The following is a 27605-nucleotide window of genomic DNA, read 5'->3' on the forward strand; positions in this document are numbered from 1 at the left end:
AAGGTTTCTAAGTGGAGGTTATGGATTGGGTGTGAGGTGGGGGGAAGTGGCTTTGACTAGGGCTTAGAGTCAGGATTGATACCCATCCAAAGTTTCATGAACCCCATTGGCACCTGATGGGATGTTTTTATACTGAACAGAAAGAGGAAAAGCATCGCATGGTCACCATATGCGAGGGCTTACAAAAAAGACCCAATGCATTTTTATTTGAGCATTTATTTTTTTTTCCCAAAGAAATCCATGCAAAGAGAAAGAGAGAGAAAGACATGGTAACCATGTTCTAGAAGCCAAACATAGGAAAATAATTTGACACAGCTTGATTTTTTTCTTTGCAAAAGGACAATCTATACTACCACTAAAATTTACCTTCCTCGTGAAGATACCACTTGATTTTCGAAAACATAACACATGGTTAGTCTTCTACTTAATGGCTGGAGGAAGTATATAAGATAAAAAAATAGAAAAAAATAAGAAGGTGGTTCCCTTTACAGAGGAAGACCACAGGGTGCTGAAGGGCAGCACGTGAGCTGGGCACTAGGAAGTCAGTGCACCAGGAAGAAAAAGCACACCACATAGATTGCCAAGCTGGTTAGAACCTTCAGTGGGGAATGGCCATTCCCGAGGTTGTGAGAGGCGACTATCTCATTGTCCTTCTGATTCACATGTTGGTTGCTTCCAGGAGCATCATCCACGTCCAGATCATAAGCCAGTTCTGCCAAAAGAAAAGAAGAATTTTAAATACAGGATTACCAACAGCATCAGGTGTATACTATTCATGGCTCAAGAACTTGTCTGGACTGCTGGGATGCCCCAGCTTTGATCTCTTCCTTTCGTCGAAAGGAAGGCTGTCAGAAGTTGGGAAGGAGATAGGCGTACATGCGTGCGGGGCCCACCAGAGGAAGGAGATGGCTAGAGGTCCTCCTTCCAGAGATCACACCAGTGGGGAGCAAGCTGGCTGCTCCCCTTCCCCCTTTGGTCCCACTCTGACCCCAGGGTACACATTGGCCCTTTGCAACACCTCTTCCCTGGCAAGACTGTGCTTGAAGGTCATTTTCACCAGATCTCACTGGTATCAAAATGTAAGGCGCTGTGTGGGTGACTATACATATGTCCTTGTGTGTATGTGCGTTAGTGGGGGAGGGGATGTTGTACTCCCACTGTACCTTTCCTGGGCCCTGCACCCCATAGAGATTTTCTCCTGGGAACCTTGCTTTAATTAGAGTTGAGGACAGGGCAGTTTGCCATTGAAAGTTGTTTTATTTTTCCAAAAAGCTTTTCTTTTTTTCTATATGGTCTTTTCACCGTCCCTAAAAACAATATACAATATACAATAAAGTAAAATCGATCTAACACATAGGATTTAAACTGATACCAAACAAATTAAGACTAAGGAGAGGCTAATGGGTAAGGGTCTTCCTTCTTTGACTGCCTACCGTTTATGAGACGTTTATGATTCTGAAAAGAAATTGGGATGTTGGGGTTGGCCTAATGCAAAAGTTTCCCAGAAGGCAAATCTAAGTAGATAGTGGTTTGTCAGGAAATTCAAGATGGCTGGCCCTGGCCTACGACTCAGTTTCTTTCTGATTTGCTTCTCCTGATTTAGAGCTCAAATCTACTCCCTTGGCTTTTTTAGACTCAGTCACAAATGTTTCTATTTCAATAGCTGTGAGGGTGATGTGATGTGAGCGACCTCACCAGCCAACTGTCCTGTGGCCAATGGAGCAGGAAAGATCCCTTGAGGACACTGAGATGCATAGCAACAGGCACAGAGGAAATGATTGGGATTCTACAGGGGGAAGGAAGGAAGAGGAAGGAAGAGCTCCTCTTACAGGGGATGAAACACTCAGTGAGTCACAGGAAGAAAGTGTGAGGACTCAGCTGGTCCAGGATGCATGCAGAGCAGGGCCCAGGCCCAGAGCTTCTCTGAGGCTGGCACTGGTCAGAGCAGGCAGCAAGGTCAAGGCGATCAAAGCCAGGGGGTCTGATTACACAGACTGCAATACTACTTTCCAAAAGGGCTACTGCAGTTTATAACACCATCGGCAATGATGTGAGGACCAAATTTACTGTGCCTCAATCAAAAAAAGATATTGTAGTCAGTATAAGATGATATCTCAAAGTTTCTTTAATTTGCATATATTTAATTACTACTACAGATCAACTTTTTCTATGTTATAGTTTACTAATTATATTTCTCAATGCATAACAGTTCATGTCCCTTGCCTTTTTACCTAATGGGTATTGATATTTTTCCTTTTTAATTTGAATATATGTTTTATTGAATCCTTGGCGTATCCTATTTGATACAAATAATTTTTCTGTTTTGTTATTAACTATAATTATTTTTCATTGCTGTACCAAGAAATGATGCCTTAACTTTTAATATGTATGAATCTGACTACATTTTGCTCCTCTACAGCTGAGAATATTTTTCTTCTCGAGTGCCGATACTAATTCAAATCAAATTTTCCAGGGAACCCTGTTACCCAGGGAAATGTGACTCAGCAGCCTAGAATCTAGATTCCCTCTCCCTGCAAAATAAATACATATAAAGAAAATAAAAAGAGAAAAAGAACAAAGAGCCATGCAGACCTCTTTTTCTGAAAGGGGAACTATGCAGCGCGCACAGAGAAGGCCGAGGTCAGCTGTCAGTCAGTAAGGAGAGCACAGGCTTGAGGCACGATCGGATTTCACCCAAGTTGAGAACACATATGGCTCTATCTGTTGAAAGCCCAGCCTTGAGTCTCACGGCAACGTCTCAACTTAAATGAACAGGGGTATTTTTAGGGTTGACCTGAATGAGAGCACTCTCAGCATCGCTTTCAGATTCCTTTTCTGGATAGTCCTCTTGCCCCACATCAATATGAAACAACATCTATGAATGTTACCACTCAGCTCCTACACTATCTTGCTCCTCAAATAATCCATGAACACGAAACAGTTTCGTCCACTATAGCTGTTATAGTCAACTCAGCAGTTAGGTTAAATCTAGTAGTTTCTAATCTTTTTTTTGCCACCAAAGACCTCTTTTGTTATTTCTATCTCTTGGACCCTCTGTTTTGAAATTATAAAAATGACCACCAATTATGGAGTCCTCATTGTGCGCCAGGCACTGTGCTAAGCTATTTGTATACACTATCTCATTTAATTTAACCTTCTCAACAATGTTATGAGGGAAGTATTATCATTCCCATTCTACTGATGAAGAAGCTCAAGCTCAGGTTACTTTTTTCGCCCATATTGACAGAGCTGCTAAGTGGCAGAGGTGCTATTTGAACAGGGGTCTGACTCTGAACCTTAAATGAAGCTATACCATCTGTTGAAAAGTTTTGTATACAAAATAGACTGCAGTGATTAAGGAGTAATGGATTCCTTCTTGAAAAAACCCTCAATTAGTGAAATATATATTGCCAAAGAGAACTTCCAAAAAGCATGAGAAAAGTCAGTGTTTCCATATAAAACTGATCACAGACTTGATTAAGAACGCTTGTTAAGCTTTGTTAAATGTTAAAAAGAGCTCTGGGTTCGGGGACTCAGAATGGGAATTATATCAGTTCTACTTCCTTGAAAAAATCAGCAATGATGGCCAGGGCCATTACGCACCCCTGGCACAAAGCTGGGCCAAGTCTTCTACCTCCAAAGAGCCCCCAGCAACATTCAGAACAAGACCTTTCTGTGCTTCCTAAGCTGTGGCTACAGGTTTCCTGAGTCTCCCCATCCAGCAACAGCAAATGTTTATCACCCAATCCCAGGGCCAGGCTCCTGGGGCTTACATTGATGGGAATCACAGCAAAGACACAGTCTGGGCCTGGGCCACCATCGTGGAAATTAGACATGAAAGGGACACTTTTGCAGGACAAGGAAGGATTATGGGAGAGAGAGGAAATAGTGAAACTGGCTCAACAAAAGGTTGACATAAGGGAAGCTGGCTCAACACAAGGTTGACATAAGGGAAGCCATATTGTAGAGAAGAAACCATATTGTAACTTCGAATGACTTCTGATTAACTAACCCAGACATGCTTTGTAGATTTTATGGCCCCTCCCAGCCATAAATTGATAACTTTGTTCTTTTGAGTGCCTTAGGAATGTGATGACCCCTGGGCAGAGAGTTTATGCTGATAGCTATCATCAATAAAAACTGAAAGATCAGTGTATAGGGCATGGCTCTGGTCTCTGATGTATATCCAGTAACAAAAGATTATCAGGAACTAAGACCAGATGTATGCCCCCACCTGGAGATCAGATGGAGGCCCCACTGGGATTAGGTCTATTTGTCAGGGACTGTCAAAATTTGGGTTGTCTATACTTCTTTATCCTTCTGGTTGGATACTGGATTATAAAATGTGCCTTTAGATGTTGTTCCAAAACTGTTGAGCAAGGTACAAAAATTCTAATAATGCAAAATCTCAACCTGAAACTGGAACAAGAGAATATTTCCAAATGAGTGCTAAACAGTTTCATTCCTCTAACCCAGATCTATACCCCAATTCAGTGGAAGTAGCTAGACTGGTCGTCAACCTGAATCCCTCAAGAATGGGGAATGACCAAAGAATAGGGAGTATTGAAACCAGCAAATAGTTAGCCATTGATGATTAAGTAGCTAGGAACTAAAAGGTTTTTTTCCTCTTTGTAATTACTGATTATAGCTTTTAGTTGTTCCCCCACCCATTGTTTTCTGTGCTGTTTAGGCAATAAGCTATCTGACTCCCACTAGGTTCCTCCTATAGATAATGTCTCCCTAGAGCCTGGATCACCATGGTAATGGGTATTTGAGCTGTTTTTCAGGAATTAGAAGCCCTTGTCCATGTTAGGCTGGTTGAGACCACCAACCCATCAACTGGGCCCATGCAGATGTCCAATAAGTGACCTTTTGACATCAAGACACTAAAAATTAGACCCTCAGATCATGCTAATGCTGCCATTTTGTGAACATGCATCCTATGAAGAGATATGAACTCTGACTACGCTTGCACAGATCATCGATTACCTCACTTCTCCTCACCTTCAATCACCTATCTCCACATTTCAAACCACCTTGCCCTCTCTACCCCATAAATATCCCTGAGTCCCTATTTTTGGGGAAGGAGATTTGAGACTCATTCTCTCGCTTCCTCACTTGGCTGCCTTATAATTAAACGCTCTCTGTGCTGCTCTGCTGCAATCTCGTCATCTTGGTGTTTGGCTTTCCGGGTGATGGGCGAACCCAGATTCAGTAACAATAGGGTTTGGGTGAAAGATAAATAGGGACACTCCAGGACAGGGGAAATATAATCCAATTTAATTCAACAAACTTAACAGTAGCCTATTATGTCCCAAGCATTGAGCTAGAAGACTTAGTGCCTGCCTTCAGGACTCCCACACTCTAGCAAGGAAAACAGACCAATAGACAACCAACTAGATATTTGGCAGAAAGTAGAAAGGGCTCAGCAAAATACCATGAAGATAGAAGGGAAAGAGAAAAATTCCAAATAGAAGGATCTGGGAAGACATCTTGGAACAATTGGGAGATAATCTACACCATGAAGGATGGGTAGAACTATGGCAGGGCTGAATGAAACGGTTATTCATTTTAGGTAGAGGGTTTGGCTTGAGCAAAACCATCAATATTAGAGAATGTAGGTAGGATATATGCAGCAGGAGCAAGCAGTTTCTATGGTGGGAGGGAACACAGAGTGTATATTGTTGTGGGGTGTGTGTCTGTGTGTGTGTGTGTGTTTGCGTGGTGGGTGACAGAAGGCAAGGCAAGAAGGACAAGTAAGGGCTAACTCATGGCAGATTGAGAATGCGAAGACTTGATTCAGTGGGCAGTAGAGAGCCACTGAAGGTTTTTCAGCAAACCACACAATCTGATTTGTGTTTTTTAGAAAGATCACTGCTAACAGTTTGGAGGACAGCCCTAAGTGGGAGAGACTTGTCAGAAATCTTGTCTTGGAAAAAACAAGAAGCCTGTGGGAACAGTATCTGGGGATCAGCCATAGCAAATATAAATTTTTAAAAAAACCTACAAAGAAGCTAAAACTACACAAAACTGAAACTTTCTCATTTTGCTACAAATCAGATGTATTATGGGAATCACCACAAACCATTCTCTTTTAAATCATTCATATTTTTATATTTATCAATGATTTTCCAGAACATATCTTTGTATTAGGTACATATTGTAAAATGCACATAAATTGTCTCTATCTTGCAGTTGATTGTCAATGAGAACATTTTGGGCCAGGAAGGAGATTTTCATGCTAAACCAAAAATCTGTTTCTATTTATAATCAATTTACCTATGCCTGGAGGGTAGACCCAACAATCTGTACTAATTACACACTCAGCTCTGACTCTCATTTTGCCCTTAGGTCTTTTGTGATGCAGATTAGATGATCCCTTTAAAATAACTGTCAGTCATTAAGGTCTGCATGTTGTGTTGAAAAGTTTTTCTTACAGGATTGAAACAAAACAATAACCCACTACTGGGAAAAAATATTTGCAAGTCATACATCTGACAAAGGCTTAATATCCATAATATATAAAGAACTCACACAACTCAACAACAAAAAATGGGAACAGACCATTTTCTCCAAAGAAGACATACGGACGGCCAATAGGCACATGAAAAGATGTTCATCATCGCTGATCTTCAGGGAAATGCAATTCAAAACTACACTAAGATATCACCTTATACCCATTAGAATGACAAAAATAACTAAAACTAATAGTAACAAATGTTGGAGAGGTTGTGGAGAAAAAGGAACCCTCATACACTGCTGGTGGGAATGCAAACTGGTGCAGCCACTATGGAAAACAGTATGGAGATCCCTCAAAAAATTAAAAATAGAAATACCATACAACTCAGCTATCCCACTACTGGGTATCTATCCAAAGAGCTTGAAGTCGCAATTCCAAAAGTCCCATGCACCCCTATGTTCATTGCAGCATTATTTACAATAGCCAAGACGTGGAAGCAACCTAACTACCCATTAATAGATGATTGGATAAGGAAGATGTGGTATATATATACAATGGAATACTACTCAGCCATAAAAAAGAACAAAATTGTCCCGTTTGCAACAACATGGATCGACCTTGAGGGAATTATGTTAAGTGAAATAAGCCAGATAGAGAAGGACAATCTTTGTATGACTCCACTCATATGAGGCATTTTAAAATGTAGACAAAGAGAGCAGATTAGTGGCTACCAGGGGAAAGGTGGGGTGGGGGGTGGGCACAAAGGGTGAAGTGGTGCACCTACAACACGACTGACAAACAATAAGGTACAACTGAAATTTCACAAGATTGTAACCTATCATTAACTCAATAAAAATTTTTAAAAAAAGTTTTTCTTCGTTTGGCAAGCACTCAGGGGGGTGCCCTGCACCCTTCCTTATTCAGAGTCTCCTAGTCAAGTACCTAAGGAGGCTGTACCATCCTGGTAGTCTGGAGCCCTGGGTTCCAGGCCTGGCTCAGCCACTGACTTACTATTTCATCTTTGGCAAGTCATTTCCCTCTCTTTGGGGCCTCAGTGACCCCATTTGCTAAATCAGGGCGGGGGACTAGATGTACCCTAAGTTTCCTTCTAGTTTTGTTTCTCACTGATTCCAAGCCTCCTGTGGCCCAGGGAGGGACATAGTCTGCTGCAGGCTGCAACCATTCCTCTACCCACAGCAGCCAAGGTGGGGTCAATCAGTTGCTTCTCTTGGGATGTGTTTTTCTGGTGATCTTCATCAGCTACCAAATTCTGACTCCTTTTTCTTCTTTTTTTTTTTTTATTGAGTTATTGATAGGTTACAATCTTGTGAAATTTCAGTTGTACATTAATGTTTGTCAGTCATGTTGTAGGTGCACCACTTCACCCTTTGTGCCCACCCCCCACCCCACCTTTCCCCTGGTATCCACTAAACTGTTCTTAGTCCATAATTTTAAATTCCTCACATGAGTGGAGTCATACACAGATTATCCTTCTCTCGCTGGCTTATTTCACTTAACATAATTCCCTCAAGGTCCATCCATGTGATTGCAAATGGAATGATTTTGTTCTGTTTTGCAGCTGAGTAGTATTCCATTGTATATATGTACCACATCTTCTTTATCCATTCGTCTGTTGATGGGCACTTAGGTTGCTTCCACGTCTTGGCTATTGTAAACAGTGCTGCAATAAACATTGGGGTGCACAGGACTTTTGGGATTGCTGACTTCAAGCTCTTTGGATAAATACCCAGTAGTGGGATGGCTGGATCGTATGGTAGTTCTATTTTTAATTTTTTGAGGAATTCCTTTTTCTTCTTGAGCTGTTCTAATCCTGGATAAGAGACCCTGGCAAAAAATAAATCCATGCTCGATTGTTTTTGTTTTCTTTAAACCCTGGCAACAATAACTTCCACTGAAGCCAGTACTCACAAAGTTTTGGGGGAGACGTTGCTAGATTTGGGGTGCATCAAGCAGGCATGCACAGGCGGCCAAGGAAGATCTGTCAGTCATTGAGACAAGCCTTTGGGCCCTTACAAACCCACTGGGGTCTTGAGCATATAAGCAGCAGCAAACGTTTGCCCTCTGATGGCATGGGCATCAAGGAGGGCAACACATTACTATAGGGGTCTTACCCACAGCAGCAGACAGACTTCACAGGACAGCCTGAAAGAAGTGCTGCCATCAAAATACCAGGGGAGAGAATGCTGTTGTCGAGCCAAGCATGGGGGTTTCTTCCTTGCCAGGCTTGCACCAGCAGATGGCTTCAATCCGGCCTTAATATAGCAACAGAGCAGTACTGCTATCCCTGTGTTTTGCATTTGCTGTGTACAGTTGGCCCCCAAGACATGAATATGTGAAACCTTCAGTACATTGCTTGGCAGACCCCAGAGGCTGAAATTGGGGAAATCTCTGGAGAAATCACATTCACTGCACTACTGCTCACTCTCCTGCCCATTCCCACAGAAGCCCTTGGGCTCTGCCATTTGCTTCTGAATCCCAAACAGATCTTGGTTTCCTTGTTCTCCCCTGAATACAACCCTCCTTCCTGCCACATCAATCCCTCCTTCCTTTGTGAACTTTCAGGTGTGAAATGACTACTTGGACTTGAAAGCAGAAGAAAATGACTTTGCTAATGACCTTTGGGTCTCTGGAAGTCTACATTTTCTTCTTCATAGATCAGAAGAGGGGGAACTGGCACACTTGAGGCCTCTAGTTTTTAATTGGTCTAATGGGACTCCTTTTAGAATGGGCCCATTTCACAACGTGCCTTCTGGACAAACAAGTGAGCTGCCAATTTTGCCTACTAAATTACTGTAAAATCTGGGAATAATCCAATGGCCTCTCCTGGAAGAGGGCTGGAGCAATGAGAAGCCCACTTCATTTCCTACAGCTAATTCCAGCTTGCAAACATCCTCATAATTGATGTTGAAATCCCTATGATGCGATGTTGAAAGAATACAATGGGTTTTCCTATTAGTATAGGCATGGAGTCTCTTATTATAGGCCTCTGTCTCTCAGTCTGGGGTATGGGTATCTTCAGGTCACACTGCACTGGGCTGTGCATACATGAAGCCATAGCAAGCTTCTTCCTAGGGATTTAGGGGGAAAAGCACACTATTTTATACTAAATCATGCAAGGCTGTATGATGGTGTAGAAACGTACTATCTGAAAACTCATTTAAGACTTTATAAAATATTTCATGTTTACTAGGACCTTCAGGTTATGTCCTAGCTCCTCAGGAGCATGTGTTCACTCTCACTCTTCACTGATGTATGGGGTACTTAAGTGGAAAGATCTGGAAAGCACTGTTAGGACATTTGTACCACCTGGGCTTTGTAAACTACCAAGTTGAACACTAACTCACAAATTCCTGATTAATGAGTTAAGGTAGCCTTTTCTATGACAATTTCCTTGTCAAGAGGGGAACACCACGGTAAATGCCCTTGACTAGGTTCAGACTGTTTAGTTTTCTAATACAAAATGGTTTCCGGTGGTTTCAACTAATAACTATGCTACTATTGCATTCAGCTATTAAAAAAGGAACGAACAAAAATATCACTTAATCCCTTTAGAAAATAAATCATTTCACTGTAGAATCTTATTATAATATGGGCTACTACTATACTGATTTAGGTATAGCACGAGTCAAGTCACATTCCCAGAAGCAGAACAACTCCATCCTGGAAACCTTGACAGTATAAGGGGGTGGTGTGGGTACTGGCCCTCCTCTGCCAGGCTCAGATTTATCACCATCTGCCACAGAAGGGTCACGACTATTACTCTCTTGCTGCAGATCCTTCTTACCCGAGGCTGCCTAACAGCTGCACAGGAATCACAGCTCATCAAAGCCTTTACTTCCCACCGGAGCAATTACTTCCTATGGGAAGTAATGGACCTGAGAGGCAGTGGAATAGGAGGAGCTGGTGACAGAGACACTGTTCAGCTAGGGTCAGGGAGAAGATGAAGAGAATAACCTTAGAGAAGGCAAGGGAAGAGCACATTTTAAAGAGGGGAGGGTTAGCTTGGTGTGGAATGTTATAGAGAGGTCAAGAAAAGCAAGGGCTGAGGAGAAGCTACGGCATGTGTGAACTAGAAGGTTACGGGAGATTTTTGAGAGAAGTTTCAGTAGGGTGGTTGGGTCAAAAACCAGATAGTACTCAGTTGAAGAGAGAGTCGGAGCTGATGTGGATTCACTGAATGTGATTAGTCTTTAGAGAAGTTTGGGAGGAAGTGAGATGAAGCACTGTCACGCTGACTGTGCCTGAGTTATTGTGGCAGTGCTATCAGTGTCACAACACCTAACTAGTCTGTACAACCAAGCTTTGTTAGAAGGTGCCTCCAGGGTTCCAAGTCAAGACAGCTTTTGAAAATGCTATATTCTTGTTATCTTTGCTGCACTAACAACCTGTAATAGACACTCAGATACTCGTATACCAATGTTTATAGCAGATTATTGACAATAGCCAAAAGGTGGAAGCAACCTAAGTGTCCATCAATAGATGAACGGATAAACAAAATGTGGTATAGCCGTACCATGGAATATTACTCAGCCATAAAAAGGAATGAAGTTCTGATGCATACTACAACACGGATGAACCTTGAAAACATGATGCTAAGTGAAAGAAGCCAGTCACAAAAGACCCCATAGTATATGATTCCATTTATATGAAATATAAGTAAGCAGAATAGGCAAATCTATGGAGATAGAAAGTAGAGTAATTATTAGCAGGGGCTGGAGGCAGGGGGGATAGAGAATTATTGTTTAATGGCTACAGAGTTTCTATTTAGGGTACTGAGAAAGTTTTAGAAATAGTGATAATGGTTACATAACATTGTGAATGTAGTTAATGCCACGGAACTGTACACTTAAAAATGGTTAAAATGGCAAATTTTATGTTATATGTATTTTACCACGATTGCAAAAAACTATAGAAACCAAAAGATAATGGCATCTGGGGCACATCCTAGTTCCTAAGGGGCGTATACTGCTACTTTGCTGCTTTCCTTTGTACTGGGGTGAGTGTGTGTGAAAGTACGTGATGCCAAAACATCCACACCCAAATGGTACTCCTTCAGTGCTTTGAAAGTCAAGTCAAGTTGTCCAAAAGAATGAAAATGAATGGATATTTAAGCACTACCCTAGAATTGCAGATATGGCTCTTCTATTGGGAATGGAGGAAGAGGGCAATTTTTGTCAAGGATTTTAATCTGAGGCTAACTATTTTAAGAGAAATTTTTCTGCAACTCAGGAAACTTACATTTACTTTTGTGACTCACACAAATGATGCTAAGCTGAAACCACGTTTAAAAAAAATCAAAGAATACACTCTGTCCTCATTAGTTAAAAAAATTTAATGGTTTAGATTCACAGAGCTCTGTTTATAATATAAATTTCAGGCATGATGCAGCTATAGAGGTATGCATCATTGGGCTTTGGGGATGTAAAAAGAAAACACAGAATGTCACTTATTGTAGCCAAATCTAATTGCTGGTGAGGGATCAGAAGAGTGAGGGAGTGGTCTTATGGTCCCTCGCAGCCCAGGCTCCAAGACACTGAATGAAAAGCTCTTTGATAACATTTGGGACAGGGTTTTAGATATACTTGGATGGGAAAACCCAAAGTCTGGTAATCTTCCATTTTTAATCAGCCATGATGGTCCTTAGAAAAAATGTACCTGAGAAATAAAATGCTTGCACTGTCGTGGCAATGCCCAACAGCAAGGAAAATTACGAGTACAATAGCCAATGAGTCGAAATGGTTCAAGTCTCTGAACACAGTCAGCCTGGCTGTTGGAACACTGCAGACCAGAAATCAACAGCAGGCAGGTGTCCTCATAAATGCAAGATGAAAAGCCTCCCTACGTTGTTCCATCTATATTTGTTTCCTAAAAACTCGCCAACTGTGAAATGTCTCCCTCATCATTAATGGGATTTGGGGAATTGAGACTATTTCCCCTCAATTTACTTGGAAGAACATATTGTCATCCTGGCTCCATCCTCCCACCTTCCCGTCTTCGGATCTGGACTGTCAGTAAGTCCTCATTCTCACATTCTCACAGGCACCATTTCTCTGTCTTTGGATGCTGACCATTTCTCCTCTTTCCTTCAGCCTCTCTCTCCCTTCCCACTCCCCCCACAATCCTCAATGCCCCAGCTAGATAAGATACCCATTCCTCTCCAGTGGTTCATTGCTGTCCAGGAAGAAGGAATGTTCTATCCTGTGACAGCAGGAATGAGACAACACTCTTTTCCTAAATCGCGTGTTAAATCACATTTCTCTCTTTAAAATCCTTTGATGGCTCCCTGATGTATGTGGGATAAAGCCCTAATTCCTTAACCTAGCATTCACAAGCTTCTCCATCTCGTCTTGTCTTGCTTTCCAGTTTCAATTGTCCATGTATTTCTCCAAGTACCATATACTGTAGTCATACCATTCCATTCATCATTTGCTGAAAATGGCAAGTACTTTGAAGTTCCCATGTCTTTTTTCACGCTGCTCCCTCAACCTGGGATGGTCTCTCTCTCCCTCTCTCTCTCTTTCCCTTAGGCCTAAACTTACAGAATAACTCTTCCAGGAAGCCTTCCTTTCTCACCCCAGCCAAAATTAAACACTTCCCTCTCTGACCAATAATTGAATTGTACTTCTATTATAGCACTAATTTCAATCTGCCTTATAATAGAGTTAGTCATTTCAGTGTTCCTCTCCTCAGCTAGACTACAAGCCTCATCAAAGTAAGAAATGAGTCTTATTCCTCTCTGTAGCTCCCACACGGTACTTGGCTAGTACAGACGCTTAGAAGCATGCCTGTTGACCGAATGAATGCATGCATGAATCAATGGCTGCACAAATGAACACACACCTCCAGTCCACTGAGAGTGTGCATGTGAGTTACCTCCTTAGTAGACGCCCTTCCCAGGGAGTCCATCCTCCTTAACTGATGATTCCCCAGGGGAAGGAGTCCCGCTGAGCTCTGATGAAGATAAGCCAAAGGCAGGGCCAATGGTCGGGTAGCTCAGAAAGCAAATGGCAGGGCTCAAACCCTGACCTCTAGATTCCAAAGCCCTTCTGACAATAGCCAGTTCTCGTTACTCACAGTATCAGTTCACAGAACTCAGTGTGGATGGAGTCTACAAAGATTATTTTCTTACTCCCTTTTGCTGCCTGGAACCTGATGCCTTGCGATGTACACAGCTGACACATGCCGGCATTCTGTGTGCCACACTGGGATGGAAACAGGTTTGTTGGTGAGTGGTTTCCATTTATTTCTCACTTCCAACCTCCGTGATTGGGTTCCCGTCCCTTTGACCCCTGCCTTTGCCTCACAGTCTACCCACCCCTGGGCTACATCCTGCCCTTTCCATCGCCACTGATTCCCAAATGCAGGGGCTGCTAGTGATTGAAATTTCAGTGCCTGTCTCTGTGATATCAAAATATAGCTTCGTTAATGAAGTTCTTTGCTTGGCTGTAATAGTACAAAGCAATAAGACTTGAATCCTGCGGTAACACATGCCGGCACCCCTTTCCCCTTGCAGAGGTCTGTGGGATGACTGCCAGGAAAATACAATTATGTGCTGGCACAGGAATAAATACAATTCCTTAACCTAAAAGTTCTGTGTTTTCATTTCCCCCTTTTTCCATTTCTCTATTCACTTCTTGTTTTCTTTCCATTGCTCTTTAAACTCATTTCCTGTGTCCAATTATTCTTTTCTCTTCTGTCTAGTCGTTGCTCTACTAAACATCCTCTCCTGTCTCCACAGTGCTCTTTTCCATATCCTTAGGCAAAGGGCAATGTTGGAATCCTCTGATGGATTTTGAATCTTAAAGATGCTTTTCAGTTCCTCCCTACTTTGATTTAAACCTCCCACCTGGTTCCATTTGTTTTAGAAGAGGTTCTAGTATCTCCTTCCTTAATCTTCCACCAGTGTTTTCATTCCCTTACTGTTTACTTCTCAGCATCATTTCTGCTTCTCAGCTCGGATTCCCGCATTTGCCCCTCTAGCTCCGCAGACCCCTTTCTCTGGCACTGCCTGATCCCCTGCACCAGCCCACACCCCCTTTCTTATTTCCTTTCACTCTTTCTCCATCTCAGATTCTTCTTGGTCCATAGCCATGCCATTTTAGTTATTGCTGTTTCATGGCCTTGTCTTTCTCCTAAGGGGAAAATGATTTGGACCTAAAAGAAATAAAGAACTTTCTAATAATTAGTGCAATCTGAAAATTGCATCTGCTGCCCCTAGGCAGTAAGATCTATCTCTAGAGGTGGTTGATGAGAGTTTGGACAGCCATTTGGTAGAGATATTGGTGAAAGGATTTAAGCATAGAACGAGGGGGTGAAGGTAAATAGCTGCTGATGACCCTTCCAACCCTGAGATTCTAGGATTTCATTCAGGTCTTTAGAGGTCTCGTGGCAGGGATGATGGGTGAAGGCACAGGGTTCAAGTGACCTTTGCATTCCTGCCTTTGACACAGACACTGTCTGGAGAGGAATCTAAAGAGACTGCTTTGGATTCTCTCTCAAAGAAAGGGATCAGTGTGTTTTGGAGACTATGACTAGCTTAGAATGGAGGGCTTTATGTTTGCCAAGGAGTTATCAACCAAGACCTAATTTTAAAGAAGTAACTACTTAATCCGCCTATGGTAGGGAGAAAGAACCACATAATCTGTCCAGCTTACTAAGGCAGGGGCTAAGTCTCAGAAATAATGTGAATAATTATCAGGCAATATGAAATGTGTGTATATGGTATGAAATGGTCATGAGGACACTGCCTATACGGAAGGTGGAGCAACCTACTCAGAAATTGTTTACATTGAGTTTTTTTCCTACCAATAGGAAACAATTAGCAGTGATCAGCAGATGATGGACATCTTGCTCAATGCAGCCACATAATGGTATCACTCAGGATCCAGAGGAAGAAAGGAAGAGGCATCAGATGGAGAAAATTCATTTTGGGGACATGATTAGGACATAACCTGGAAGGACCGAAGGGGAAGGCAACTGAGGAGAAAAAGCTGGATGATCCTCATACAAATAGCTCTGCGGGCATGAGAACAAAGTAGGCAAGCCCAAAGGAGGCCAGGAAAGGTAAAAAGATGCCAAGTGGCCCAAACTCACAGCTACAAAGATGTAAAAGGGGAAAAGAAAAATTCTACTATGAAGAGTGGCAGCCAGGTCACTGAGGAGGAGTATTAAAAAGCAGCAGGAAGAAATTGAACCACAATAAAAAGAAGATGCAATTGGCAAGAAATGAACACTTTAATTAAGTAGAGTCAAGGGCAGGCCCAGCTCCTTATAGTAAGAAGAAGCAGGAGTTTTCCATGTTGTTTTGACCTGTCTACAGAATACATCAAATGTGCCTGTTAACCAAGACAAATACATCTTGTTATTGGCCAAGTCAAATTAAGAAAGGAAATGGCTGAGAACAACAAGGCATCATGTTATGCACCTAACAGAGGTATCAGGAAATGAATGATGAGATTTCAGAGTGAAAATGCCTTGCACAGCCAATAAAGAGGCTATGTTTAAACACATTAAAATGCAATCAACCATAAGAAAAACAGATAAAAACTGGGGCCTTATAGCCTGGCACCCTAAACCTAAACTCTGGAAATATATGCTAAAAAAATAATAATAAACAACTCTTTTGCAATTATGCAAAGGAAGACAGAGAATAGGGTGGAAATATTCATTGCTTGGTAAAAAGCAAATCAAACACATAAAGTAGTTTTTGATATTGCAAGAGAGTGGAAAGGATCAGGATGTGACATCAGTAATGTGTGCTTCCTTTCATTTTATTTCATGGGACTTTTCCCAACCAATTAGGAAGAAGAGATGAGACTGGAAAGTTTCTCTTGGAATCATAGCTTGCCCCAAACTAAATTCCAATGGATTCTTGTTTTGTTTTTCATTTAAAACAACTTTACTAAGGTACAATTTATATATCATAAATTCACCTATTTTAAAGAAATTTCACGTGTAAATTTTAGTAAATTTAGCGAGGTGTGCAACCATCATCGTAACTCAATTTTAGAACATTTTCATCAGCCCAATACTCAATAAGATCCCTCACGCCAGTTTACAGTTAACCCCTCAATGGACCCTTTTTAGTTTTTCATCTTAAGCTCCCTGCAGAATCCAATACTCTTGGCCATTCTCTATCTTGAAACTTGGTGTCACCCTTATCTTCTGGCACAGCTTCCTCCTGGATCCCTCTACCTCTCGGATGGTTCTCAGATTCCTTTGCAGGCTGTCTTTCTTTAGATGAGTGTTCTCTCATTTCTTCCTTGGCCCTCCACTCTACTCACTTTATGAGTCTTCCCGAACGCTCTCATCTGTGCCCCAGGTTTTATCTATCATTGAGGATTCCCAGATCTATCTCTGGCTTAGACACATCTCTGAAGATTTAACTGCTCCCTGGCCATTTTATACCTGGATGTCCCTCAAGCAACACAGACACAACAGGCCACAAACAACGCAGCATTTCTTCTGCCTGGACTGCTCCCCCTCCTGTACCTCCCTGCCCACCCCTCCCATCCCTCCCCTTCCCACCTCCACCCCCGACCTCCCACCCCATTTCAGTGAACGTCTCTAGGAGCCATCCAGTTGCCCAAGCCAGAAACCTGCAAGTTGCCCTAGATTCTCCTCGTTTTTCATGCTCTAGGTCTAATTATTACATCTTGTAAAGTGTTTCCTTAAGATTTTGTGAATTCCCTTCTCCTTTCCATTGTCATTGCTTGCTACTGCTAAGATCACGTTCTCATCGTCTCTTGTCCTCATGCAAACCATCCTCCACACAGTTGATAGAGTCCTTTTATTTTGTTAATTTTTTAACTACTCAACACATGAATACATTCTTGAAGCTAAAGATGCAAACAATACCTGAGTATACAGGGTAAAAAGAGAAAGCACCCTCTCCAACTTTCCCCCTCCTACAACTCCCCAGGAGTGATTACTGGTAAATGCATTTTCTATGCATATGCATATGCTACAATGTGTTGGAAATCTTTACATGTTAATACACGTAGAACTGTCTCTTTCCTTTTTATAATTGCAAGAAATTCCATAGTATGAATATAACACAATTAGCCATTTCCTCACTGATAGGCATTTAGTTTGTTTCTAATTTCTCCCCAGTGCAAACAATGCTGCGCAAACACCCTCTCACAAACTCCTTAGAATACATAGTGTATTTCTCTAAGGTATATTCCTAGAATAACCCTGGCAGGTGGGAACGGAGGCTGCATGGGAGATAAGTTGCAGGACAGTAGAACAGGTGGGAAAGATGGGTTGGAGAAGATTTTGAGAGAAAGATTAATGTGCTTTTTCTTCAAAAGATAATATAGAGGACAACAAGGAAATAGGATGATATTAAGAATCTTTGGGAAAAAAATCACTTTATAATGTTATCACCCTAATGCAACAGCTATTTTAAAAAAAACAAACCAAACATTCGTTTAAAACAAACTATGCATTTGCAAGCTATGACAAATCTGGCTAGGCATGACTGTCATAGAAGACGACCTGGGACTCCCACTCACACCCTGCTGAATATGATTTGGCAATAGAGTGTTTTCATCAAGAAAACCAGTATTACACTAAACTACATAAATTGGAATGGAATAGAGTGTTTTCATCAAGAAAACCAGTATTACACTAAACTACATAAATTGGAATGGAGAGCAAATCCTCGTACATAAGCTATCACTACGGTCCTTGGTTGTACCCATTTTACTATTGTATTTCATTTTTATTTTCACAATTTTAGGAGGATTTGAGAATGCTTCTCAGAGAAGAGAATCCAAATTGTTAAGGGGGTGGAAAATAGGTCTTTTGAGGAAGTGCTAAAGGAAATATAATTGTCTGGTGACCTTTGAGTCACGTCCCAAAGTGGTGACATTTTGGTCCTGAGACACATTTGGCTGAGAGTTTTGAATGTCACTAATAAGTTCATTGCTCAGCCTGCAAATCTACAACTGCCTAAGCAGCAAGCAACAACGTAAAGGGAAAATAAAAATGAGCAAACTGTAATTAGGTATGCAATGTCACCAGAGAAAGCAATTTACTAAAGGGATTACCACGATTAAAGATGCATTCTCTTTAAATAGAAAGAGTTTTCTTCAATCGATGGGTCCCAATCAGTTCTCCCTATGTCATGCAGAATTCCAGTTGGACAGCAATTTCTGTTGTCTTTTTAATTTCTCTGCCAAGAGATTTGAGGAAGTAAGTCGAGCTTCTCCAGTCACTATAATTTCCTCACAAATGGAAGAAGTATTAACAGCGGGCGACAGAGACAGATTACAGTTTAGGTCACCCAGGGGAGAAATCTGAAGCCCCCTTTGGACTAACAACAAGGTAAGTAATCCTCAAATCTTTCTCCCTTAGTACTAAGCCTAAGACCAAGTTTAGGAGGCCTCCTTTTCAACTTGATCTTTTTTTGGTTTCCCGTTGCTCATGCTCCAGCCAGGCCGGCAGCATTGAAAGGCTGCGGGGCCCTGAACGCAGACAGGCAACGTTCTTCACCTACCGCTCTCTTTCAGCCGTCTTTACCTCATGACTTGTTTTTGGCTTTCTTCTATAGCTTCTTTCCCTAAAACTTCTTTTACCCCTTGCCATCTCCAGAGTACCTTTTTAGGGGGGAAACTGGGTTTCAATTTGATACAATTGTCAACTGTATCAAATTCAACATCCTTATCTTTGCTACCATGAGCCTGAGTCCTTCTGAAACTTTTTTTTGTTTTTTTGAGGAAGATTAGCCCTGAGCTAACTGCTGCCAATCCTCCTCTTTTTGCTGAGGAAGACTGGCCCTGAGCTAAGATCTGTGCCCATCTTTCTCTACTTTATATGTGGGACGCCTACCACAGCATGGTGTGCCAAGCGGTGCCATGTCTGCACCAGGGATCTGAACCGGCGAACCCCAGGTCGCTGAGAAGCGGAATGTGCGCACTTAACCGCTGCGACACTGGGCCGGTCCCTGAAACATTTTGATGTAAATCTGTTATCATGAATAACCTCTTGAGTGGATGAATTGTGGATGTGGCAGCCACAGGTGAATGGAAGGATTTATGTTATGCATGGTTAGTAGACTTTAATTAATTAATTAAACACTTGTTGGGTGCTAGGAACATTTATTGCTGTACTGGGAACCAGGCAGGCCAGACGCTGCAGATACAGGATAAGACACTGAGCCTGCCCTCAAGGAGCTCTCCATCTAGCAGGAGATGGACAGTTGGTATAGGTGTCAGGCGCGGCAGCAATGAACATGAATTGGGCATCTGTTGTTTACCAGCCACTTGCCAGGTGCCGTGGTGGATACAGACATGCGGAAACCTCAGTTGTTGGCCTCAAGGAGCTCTGTATCCTGTCAGGAAGATGAGATGAGTACAAAAATAACTGTATCCAAGTTAGAAAGTGATAAGTGCCACAAGAGAGGCACGAACCAAGTGCTATAGAGATTCTGAGCAGGGACAGAGCCTGGTGAGGGTTCTGAGAAGGGAAACCTGGGGAAGCCTGATCCACAGACCTTTGCTGCTCTGTCTGGAAGCAGAGAAGTTTTATTATTTAGCACCAAAGTTGTGTTCCTTCTCAAGTGAGATCAGATATCTAAATACGATTTGTAAACCTTCTCGTGCTCCACAAGCGGGTTACTTTTTGTTCTTTGAGAAAACCATGAATATTAGACCTTTCTCTGGAGAAACATTGCTCTTGAACCTAAGTAAATCTCTCATGCTTCCACACGACTTCCATTTCCCTTTTTAGGTTTTTGTGTCCATTCTCTCTCTCTCTCATCTTTGTTGCTTGATGGTCCAAACTGTTCAGGGAAGGGTCTTGGGCTTTGGTCTTAGTCACTGACTGATGGGAAACCCAAGTCAATAACCCAGGGCCAGATGTGCAGAAGGCGTGGCTGGCTGGCCATGCCCTCTCACCCGCAGGTCCGCTCTGGCTGCACTCAGGGCCTCTGCAGTGTGCCGCCGCCTCGCTGGTGTTCTGTGTATCTGAGCACAGGCACGGTGGGGTGCAGCTGCTCTTCAAATGAAACCCTAAACCCTTTCAAACACTCGGCAATCTTTCTCCTTTCTCAGCCTGCGAGGCTCTGAAGACTTCCCTCTGTACATTTTTCCAGCATGATGTGAGATGCCAGTTAGTCAAGAGAGATTTAGGGGAATGTCTTTTAAATATAGAATCCTTTAAAAAGGAGTTCCCTTTCCCCTGGAGTTTTGGCCATTAACTACCTGTCAGTTTATTTGCACATTTTATGAACTGAAGAGCAAATGCATTCCCACTTAAAAGCAGATGAACTTGGATGGGTTACTTTTCCCGTCCCGATTATCGAAATGAAGACAATTCAGGCAAAGAGGTCAGATGCAATGAGATACGGGAGTGACAGAGTCTGCGTCTCATATTCTCATTCCTGCTTACCGAAAGAAAAGTAAATTTTCCTCAACAGTGTAGGACACATCTTCCTGAGGAAGTAAAGACATCTACTACCTTCCAAAGAGTTTCTGACTGAGAGGCGCTGTGCTAGCCATGATCACCCTCCAACTTCCTTCACAAACTTGCCCCCATTTGCCTATTTAAAAATATCAACTCACCTAGGGTAAGAAGCACATCTGTACTGTAGTTATGGGAAGGTTTTATCTAGTAGATTGGTAATCAGAGGCTATCAGCTTGAATTACTGAAATTAGCAAGGCTAATGCCATGTCACTATTCAAAACAGTGCCAATTTGGAATTTCTTAATGGCCTCAGGAGAGGGAGTCTTTATACATCCTACAATCTGTCTTCATTCTTACCTAAATTCCTTCTCATAGATGTTATGAATGGCCTGTTTTGTAGCCAACACAAACTCTGTCCAGTAAAATAATGTAAGGAACTCAGAATGAAAAGAGATTAGCTGTTCCTGGCTCCTGTTATTTTAAAGCAGAAATAACTTTGGCTTCTACTGATTCATAGACAAAGCTTGAAATGCAAAGCATGCTCAACTCCAGATTCAGCATGAAAAGGACCTTAAAATATGCCCAAGTGCAAGTAATGGACTTATTAAAGGGAAGAAAAGAGGCACTTTTCACACACTCCCAAGCCCTTTAGTCCTGTCATATCAGTAATCTTGCTTAAGAATTTCATTCTATTTACATTTCTTCTCCCTTTAAATATCCTCAGGACTCATATGGCATCAAATATTGAAGCTTGTAAGACATTAATTTCTTTATGTTAATTACAGGGAAGGCATGTAAAGTGCACAAGTGATAGAACTCGGAGCACTTGCAACCATTTGAATAGGAATTAAAAATCAGTTCTGTAGTTTTAATTGAACACTTGATAATTTATCAACACAGATATTCTGGGAAGCAAACTTCAAGTATCTTCTTTGGACTATTTTTTGGCATTGTTCCAGAACAAGTGCATTTTCCATTAGGAGATTTTGTTTATATTTCATGACAAAAGCATGAACTGCAGCATTTGGGTAATTATGAAAATGTTTATAAAATCAAATAACATGGAAGGCTTTCAAGCCACAGTACATAAAGCACATAGCTCTTAAATATACACATGAACACGCACACATAGATGTTTTCTGTTTCAACTTTAAGAGAACTCAAAAGAATAAAAATAGTGCCTGAAAAGCTTTTGGGTATCTTGGAATATTTCTGTGAAATCAAAAAGGCAAAGGAGTCATGAGAACCTTTCCAAGGAGCATTAAAGTAAGGAGACAGCTTGGTTTAGTACCCCTCAGAGGTAGTAGGTTCTACTCTTGATTTTCCCCAATATTAAGAATAAATTACTTAATGTCTATGCCTCAGTCTCTAACTGTGATATAGTTAATGGAGTAAAGTAGGACTTAGATGGAATTTGCATGGGCAGGTCCATTCTGATTAGACACTAGTCTGTTTCCACAGGATTACTTACAAGTGGGGCTCACTTCCATAGAACCATCATGGAAATGTTAGGCTCTAGAAGAGCAGTGTGAGAGACTGCGTATCCCAGGTTCCTAACCCTCATTCTCCCAGGTCCATACCAACTAGCTATGTGACCACAGTCCTTTAAATCTGAGCTTTTGTTTGCTAATCTGCAAAAGAGGGACAATACCACTGCCTTCACAGGATTGTAGAGGGAATTGAGATAATACATATGTCCCAGATCATGGACCAAAGAGAGGATCTACTCTCTACCCTGCTACCAGTCCATCAGCTTCTTAGGAAAGATGGATCCACAGAAGTGATAGGGATCTGCACCCACTAAGAAATCTGATAAGCCCATCATTGTTAGGCTTCTATCTGGAACAAAACTGAGAAGAAGACAAATGTATCTTTGCTTTCCTCTTAATCTCATTTGCATTGTAGTCCTTCCTTATTCTCTCAAGAGATTTGTTGACTTCATGCAGTCTTGTAGCTGATTGGGGCAACCTTCTTGGGCTGGCACTGCTCAATCAGTATCCAATTCTCTCAACATGTCCCTCTCCCTCATCAAAATGTAACAGTCTCAAACCCATTTCTGCAGGGCCCTGTGTTTTAATGAAGTGGATGGTCATGAGCAAATCAGAAAATCTTATCCCGTACCGGATTCATACTGTGTACGCTCAAGGAGTACAAAATAGATCAGAGAGGGAGGTAGTGTGGTGTAGTGATAAAAGTCCTGGACTGGGAGCCAGAAAACATAGCTGTCGATATTGGTTCTACTACACACCAACTCTGATTTTGGGCAAGTTACATAACTTATCTGAGCCATAGTTTCCTCACCTAAAACAGGGTTGCCGTGAGGATAAGTGAAAGCATTTAGCATGGTGTCTGGCACATAGTAGGTGCTCAATAAACGCAAGCATTCCATGAAAAGGCGAACAGGGAAGAGGGATTCCCGACCACCCCCAGGCCCTCAAGATGTAAAAGGCCTTTCAAAGTCAGATGGACTTCAATTGTGCATGCCCATGGGCCAAAGCTACAGGGAACTTTAATCCTTGTATAGATTTTAATCTCTCTAAAGTAACAATTTACAAATTCTTTTTCCTCTCAAGGATTCTTTTGGCAGAACCAATACAAATATGCTAGTAACACAAACCACAAGAAGAATGGAAGATGAACAATCAATATAACCATGATGAAAATATCAGGCAGATGCTCTTCTTTCAACAGGTTCAAAGTTGCTAAGTCTTCACGCTGGTGTCTCCTTTTTAAACAAATATGTTGCTGCAGATGGTTTATATCCTTCCACTAAACTGTGGGATTTCACATGTATGGTAGGTGCTAGGCAAAGATGCAGAAACTGTCACTTCTTTAATACCCCAGGATAGTACAGTCAGGCTTTTCCAACATCCAGTGCCCTGTGCTCTTCCCAGCTCCACCCCATGCTCCACTCCTGACCTCCACAGTAGCCTTGCAGGAATGGATAAAAGCATACCTTGGGAGAATTGTCACATCTCTGCTCAAAAGTCACCAGTGCTTCCCCACTGTTCACAGGATTATGTCCAAACTCTTTAGTTCTTTTGTATCTTCCTTCTCCCTAGCGAGCAGGTACTGTCATAAACAGCCTCTTTATCCTCATTGTGCCTAACACTGTGTTAGGCGTGAAGGAGGTACTCAGTCAAAATTTGTGAGCTCAGCTGAAATAACTGGCTGAATTGAATTCTCTCTCTTTGAGCTCCTTCTCTTCATTCCTCCTGTCTTCTCAAGTTAATGGAGACAGGGAAGTTTCCTGTGCCATCAAGAAAGGCCTCCACACTGACACTATCTGCATACAATTAACAAGGGAGAAACTTGGGAAACTTCGAAGGTTGCCACTAACAATGTTTAAATGGGCCACCCGTAAGAGACTTTTGTAACTATGGAGCCCTTAAAAGATTTATGCTTTTTGGTAGAATTGAGCCATGAAAAAATTTGAAACGAAAAGGAAAAAGAATTCCTGAGATGCCTTAGAGCAGAATAGGGAGAATTTGAGGGAGAGACAAACCTGAATGCAAATCCGAGCTCTACCTCTTGCCAGCAGTAAGACTTTGAGCAAGTCACTTCACTTCTTTTAGCCCCAGTTTTGTCATCACTAAAGTGAGATAATTACCTCCACTACAAGGCTGCCGAGAGCATTAAATGAGAGCATTTATGTAAAGTTCCTCACATAAGGCTTGGTATTTAGTAGGATCTCAATAAATATTTGTCAATCAAAAGTGAAAGAAAGAATAATTTTCTCCAACAAAGCAGTCACGCTCAGAACTAGACTGACCATAGAGCTTCCTTTTAAGCACAATTCAGCTTTACATATAGAGCCTGCCAGGCTCCATCATGATACTCCCCCAATGTACACTGCTGGCCCAGCAGATCCCTCTGCAGATTGCTGTGGATTTGGATGACACCATATCTTCTAGCAAGACGGCTGGACCATTTGTCTAGAGTGCGGGTGCTGGCAGAGGGAGAGATGGATTCAGATGTGTGGCTCAAGAACTATCCTCTACCTCCAGACTCCAGCAGGGTGGTCCTCCTCTGGAGAGGACACATGAGGCCTGAGCTCTATGCAGGCACTTCCGTTCATAGCACAGGGCACTAGGGCTTGTTTTCACTTTTCAGTTTTTAATTAAAAAGACGCTACCCACATGGTGGTGATATGGAAATCAAATGTATGCTGGCACCACTACTTGCCTTTTCACCCTTCCAAAATCTTTAGCTGTACCACAGCTAAGCCTGGGAAATCTACTACGACCAAATAGAGTATCAAATTGAATATAACATACATACATGCTGCAGGTGCCCTATGCAATAAAATACTCACTAATTGGTTTGTGCTGGGGAAGGTGAGCAGACTTTAGGCCAAAACATGGTCTCAGGTCTCTTCTCCTAGACAGAGGGCCACATTCCCTCAGCTCCACCTCACCTCTCAACACCAGATGGACAGAGCCCAAGGAGGCTGATACTGCCGTCCCCTGTGACCTACCTCAAGCCTAGCTTCTAGGTTAGGGAAAGAGATTTGATCAAACTAAAGAAGAATTAACAAAAACAAAAGCCTTAAACTCTGTCCAGATGTCAATAGCTCCCAAGAGGAGACAGGGACGACAGAATAAAAAGAGAATCTTCTCCTTTTGTTGTACCTCCTCCTGAAACTTCAGTGACTCACCAGCAGGAATTGTCTCAAGAGTAAGAAGGGAGGAGGAAAGGCCAGTGAGCAGTTCCCCTGCCTTTGTCCTGCACTGATGCCAGCAGAAAGTGGTAAGGAAGGCAGTCTTGGCAGGCAAGTACTTTTCATTTGTCCAAATACTTTTTTAGTGCCTACTGTGTACCAGGCCATGGACTGAATGTTGACTTTCCCAGGTGAACCCTGTCTCTCCCCCTTCCTAGGGTGCTCATGAGTGAGAAGGATGGGTATATAACTATGTCACAGTGTTGCATATCCAGTTTGCCTCACCCACTAGACCCTTACTGTAGCTCTAAGGAAAGAGAAACAACAAGACAGACTAAATGCCCTGAACACTTAAAAATTATGGCCAAATTTATAGTGGTGGCCAAATCACACTTCACTGACCAGCATCCTCCAATTCTGAGAGCACAGTCAAGAGTTGCACATTTTGCCTGGGAAAGACCAAACTCACATTCTCCTTGGCAGTCAAACCAATGGTCCATAGCAGAGCCTTTTCAGTGGGTAGCTTTTCTTCCATTTGAGTTCCCTGATTCATGTTGGATCTATCCTTGCTTTTATCTCTTGAAAATGTGACCAAAAGCTATTGACCAGTGTCTCTCACACTGAAGATTTTTTTCCTTTTATCCTAGGAATACTTTTCTTAAGGAAATATAGAAATGCAGCTTAATTGAACGTCAACTTGGAATTCAACATACTCCATGCATCTGCCAAAAAAGGATTGCAGAGAGGCCCAAATCCAACAAATAAAAATGAGGGTCCATTTACAACACATGTTTTCCTCTTGACTTTACCAAAGGGGCACTTCTGAAGAAACCAAATATTTCTCATTTACACATAAAAAATTTCATGATCTTTCAAGTGTACCAAAAACCTTATGGAAACTTTCAAAGAGATTTTGAAGGAAAAGGAAGTCAAATTGGCCAAGGATAAACAAACTACCAAACCAGTTGAAACTGGCTTAAAACCTAACAATGCAAAATTCTGATTGGATTCAATCCTTAGCAAATGATGAGCTCCAGGCCTCACATAGGGAGAACAAATCCTCAGAGAATAATCAGAAGGCTAGAATGAAGTGCCAAGCACCCAATTTGCATTGCTCAACCTGATCCCCAACTTTGGAAGAGAGAAAGCTGCTTAAATCCACAAGGAGCATTTCCCTTTGTAGGCTAACAAGGAAGCCACTGGAAGGCAAGTGACAGATACAATGGATCACCTCTCAGGTGTCAGGAAGGCATGTGTGTCCCCCCCCCCCCCCCCCCCCGCAATGTTCTCATGATTAAAGGGCTGCCTATTCACTCTACAAACATTCACATAGTAACCACTCTGGGTCAGGCACAATGCTAAGTGCTAAGAGTACAAAATGGAACAAGGCAGTCCCTGCCCTCAAGGACAACTGCAGTTGATAGAGCATCTACTGTGTGGGTTCTTAGCATGCATAATCTCATTTAATCCTTATCCTAAGAGGCAGGTATTATCTCCTTTTTACAAATTTAGGGCTGAGATTCAGACAAGAATCTTTTCCAAAGCTATAAAATTTGTAAGTGGCTTTGTTCTTACCTACTGTGTTACACTGTTTCAACCAGGTACAGAGAAATAGGAAGATTAGAGGAGGGAATGATCACTTCTAGACTGGGTAGGAGGGTTTTAAGATCAGAGAAAACTTCATGGAGGAAGAAGCATGCATTTCAACTGAGGCTGGAAAGCATGGGTAGGTTTGGATATATGGAGCCTAAGGGGAAGGAGTAAGCAGAAGGAGGTACATAAGTATTCCAGATAGGAAAGAATGGCATATGCAGACGCACGGAGGCATGGAAAAATGGAAAATGCTCAGGAAACAGTTTGGCTGGACTGAGTGAGAAGAAGCAAGGGATTAGACTGAAAAGGCTGGGTAGGATGAAATTGTAGAGGGCCATAAAAAAATTAGTAACAAATGAAGAAATGAATGAACAAGCCTAAAGCAGCTGTCCAATGCAGACGAGCTTTGAACCTTGGAGCTACAATCCTTCAAAAGTTGCTACGTCCTTGCTCTTTTTCTC

The 27605-nt window shown here is 42.0% G+C and overlaps 1 protein-coding gene across 2 annotated transcripts in view; it reads right to left on the reverse strand.

Annotated features, from left to right (window-relative positions):
• Positions 1-200: 200 nt before the first annotated feature.
• The window catches only part of GPC3 (glypican 3), a 407750-nt gene continuing 380345 nt past the window's right edge, over positions 201-27605 (reverse strand). For both annotated transcript variants that reach the window (XM_044763948.2, XM_044763950.2), the window contains one exon: positions 201-712. In XM_044763948.2, coding sequence (XP_044619883.1) covers positions 543-712 — 170 coding nt within the window. In that variant the 3' untranslated portion in view covers positions 201-542. The remainder of the gene's footprint in view (positions 713-27605) is intronic.

This window comes from Equus asinus, chromosome X (assembly GCF_041296235.1).
Source record: "Equus asinus isolate D_3611 breed Donkey chromosome X, EquAss-T2T_v2, whole genome shotgun sequence".
In the NCBI taxonomy this organism is placed as follows: domain Eukaryota; kingdom Metazoa; phylum Chordata; class Mammalia; order Perissodactyla; family Equidae; genus Equus; species Equus asinus.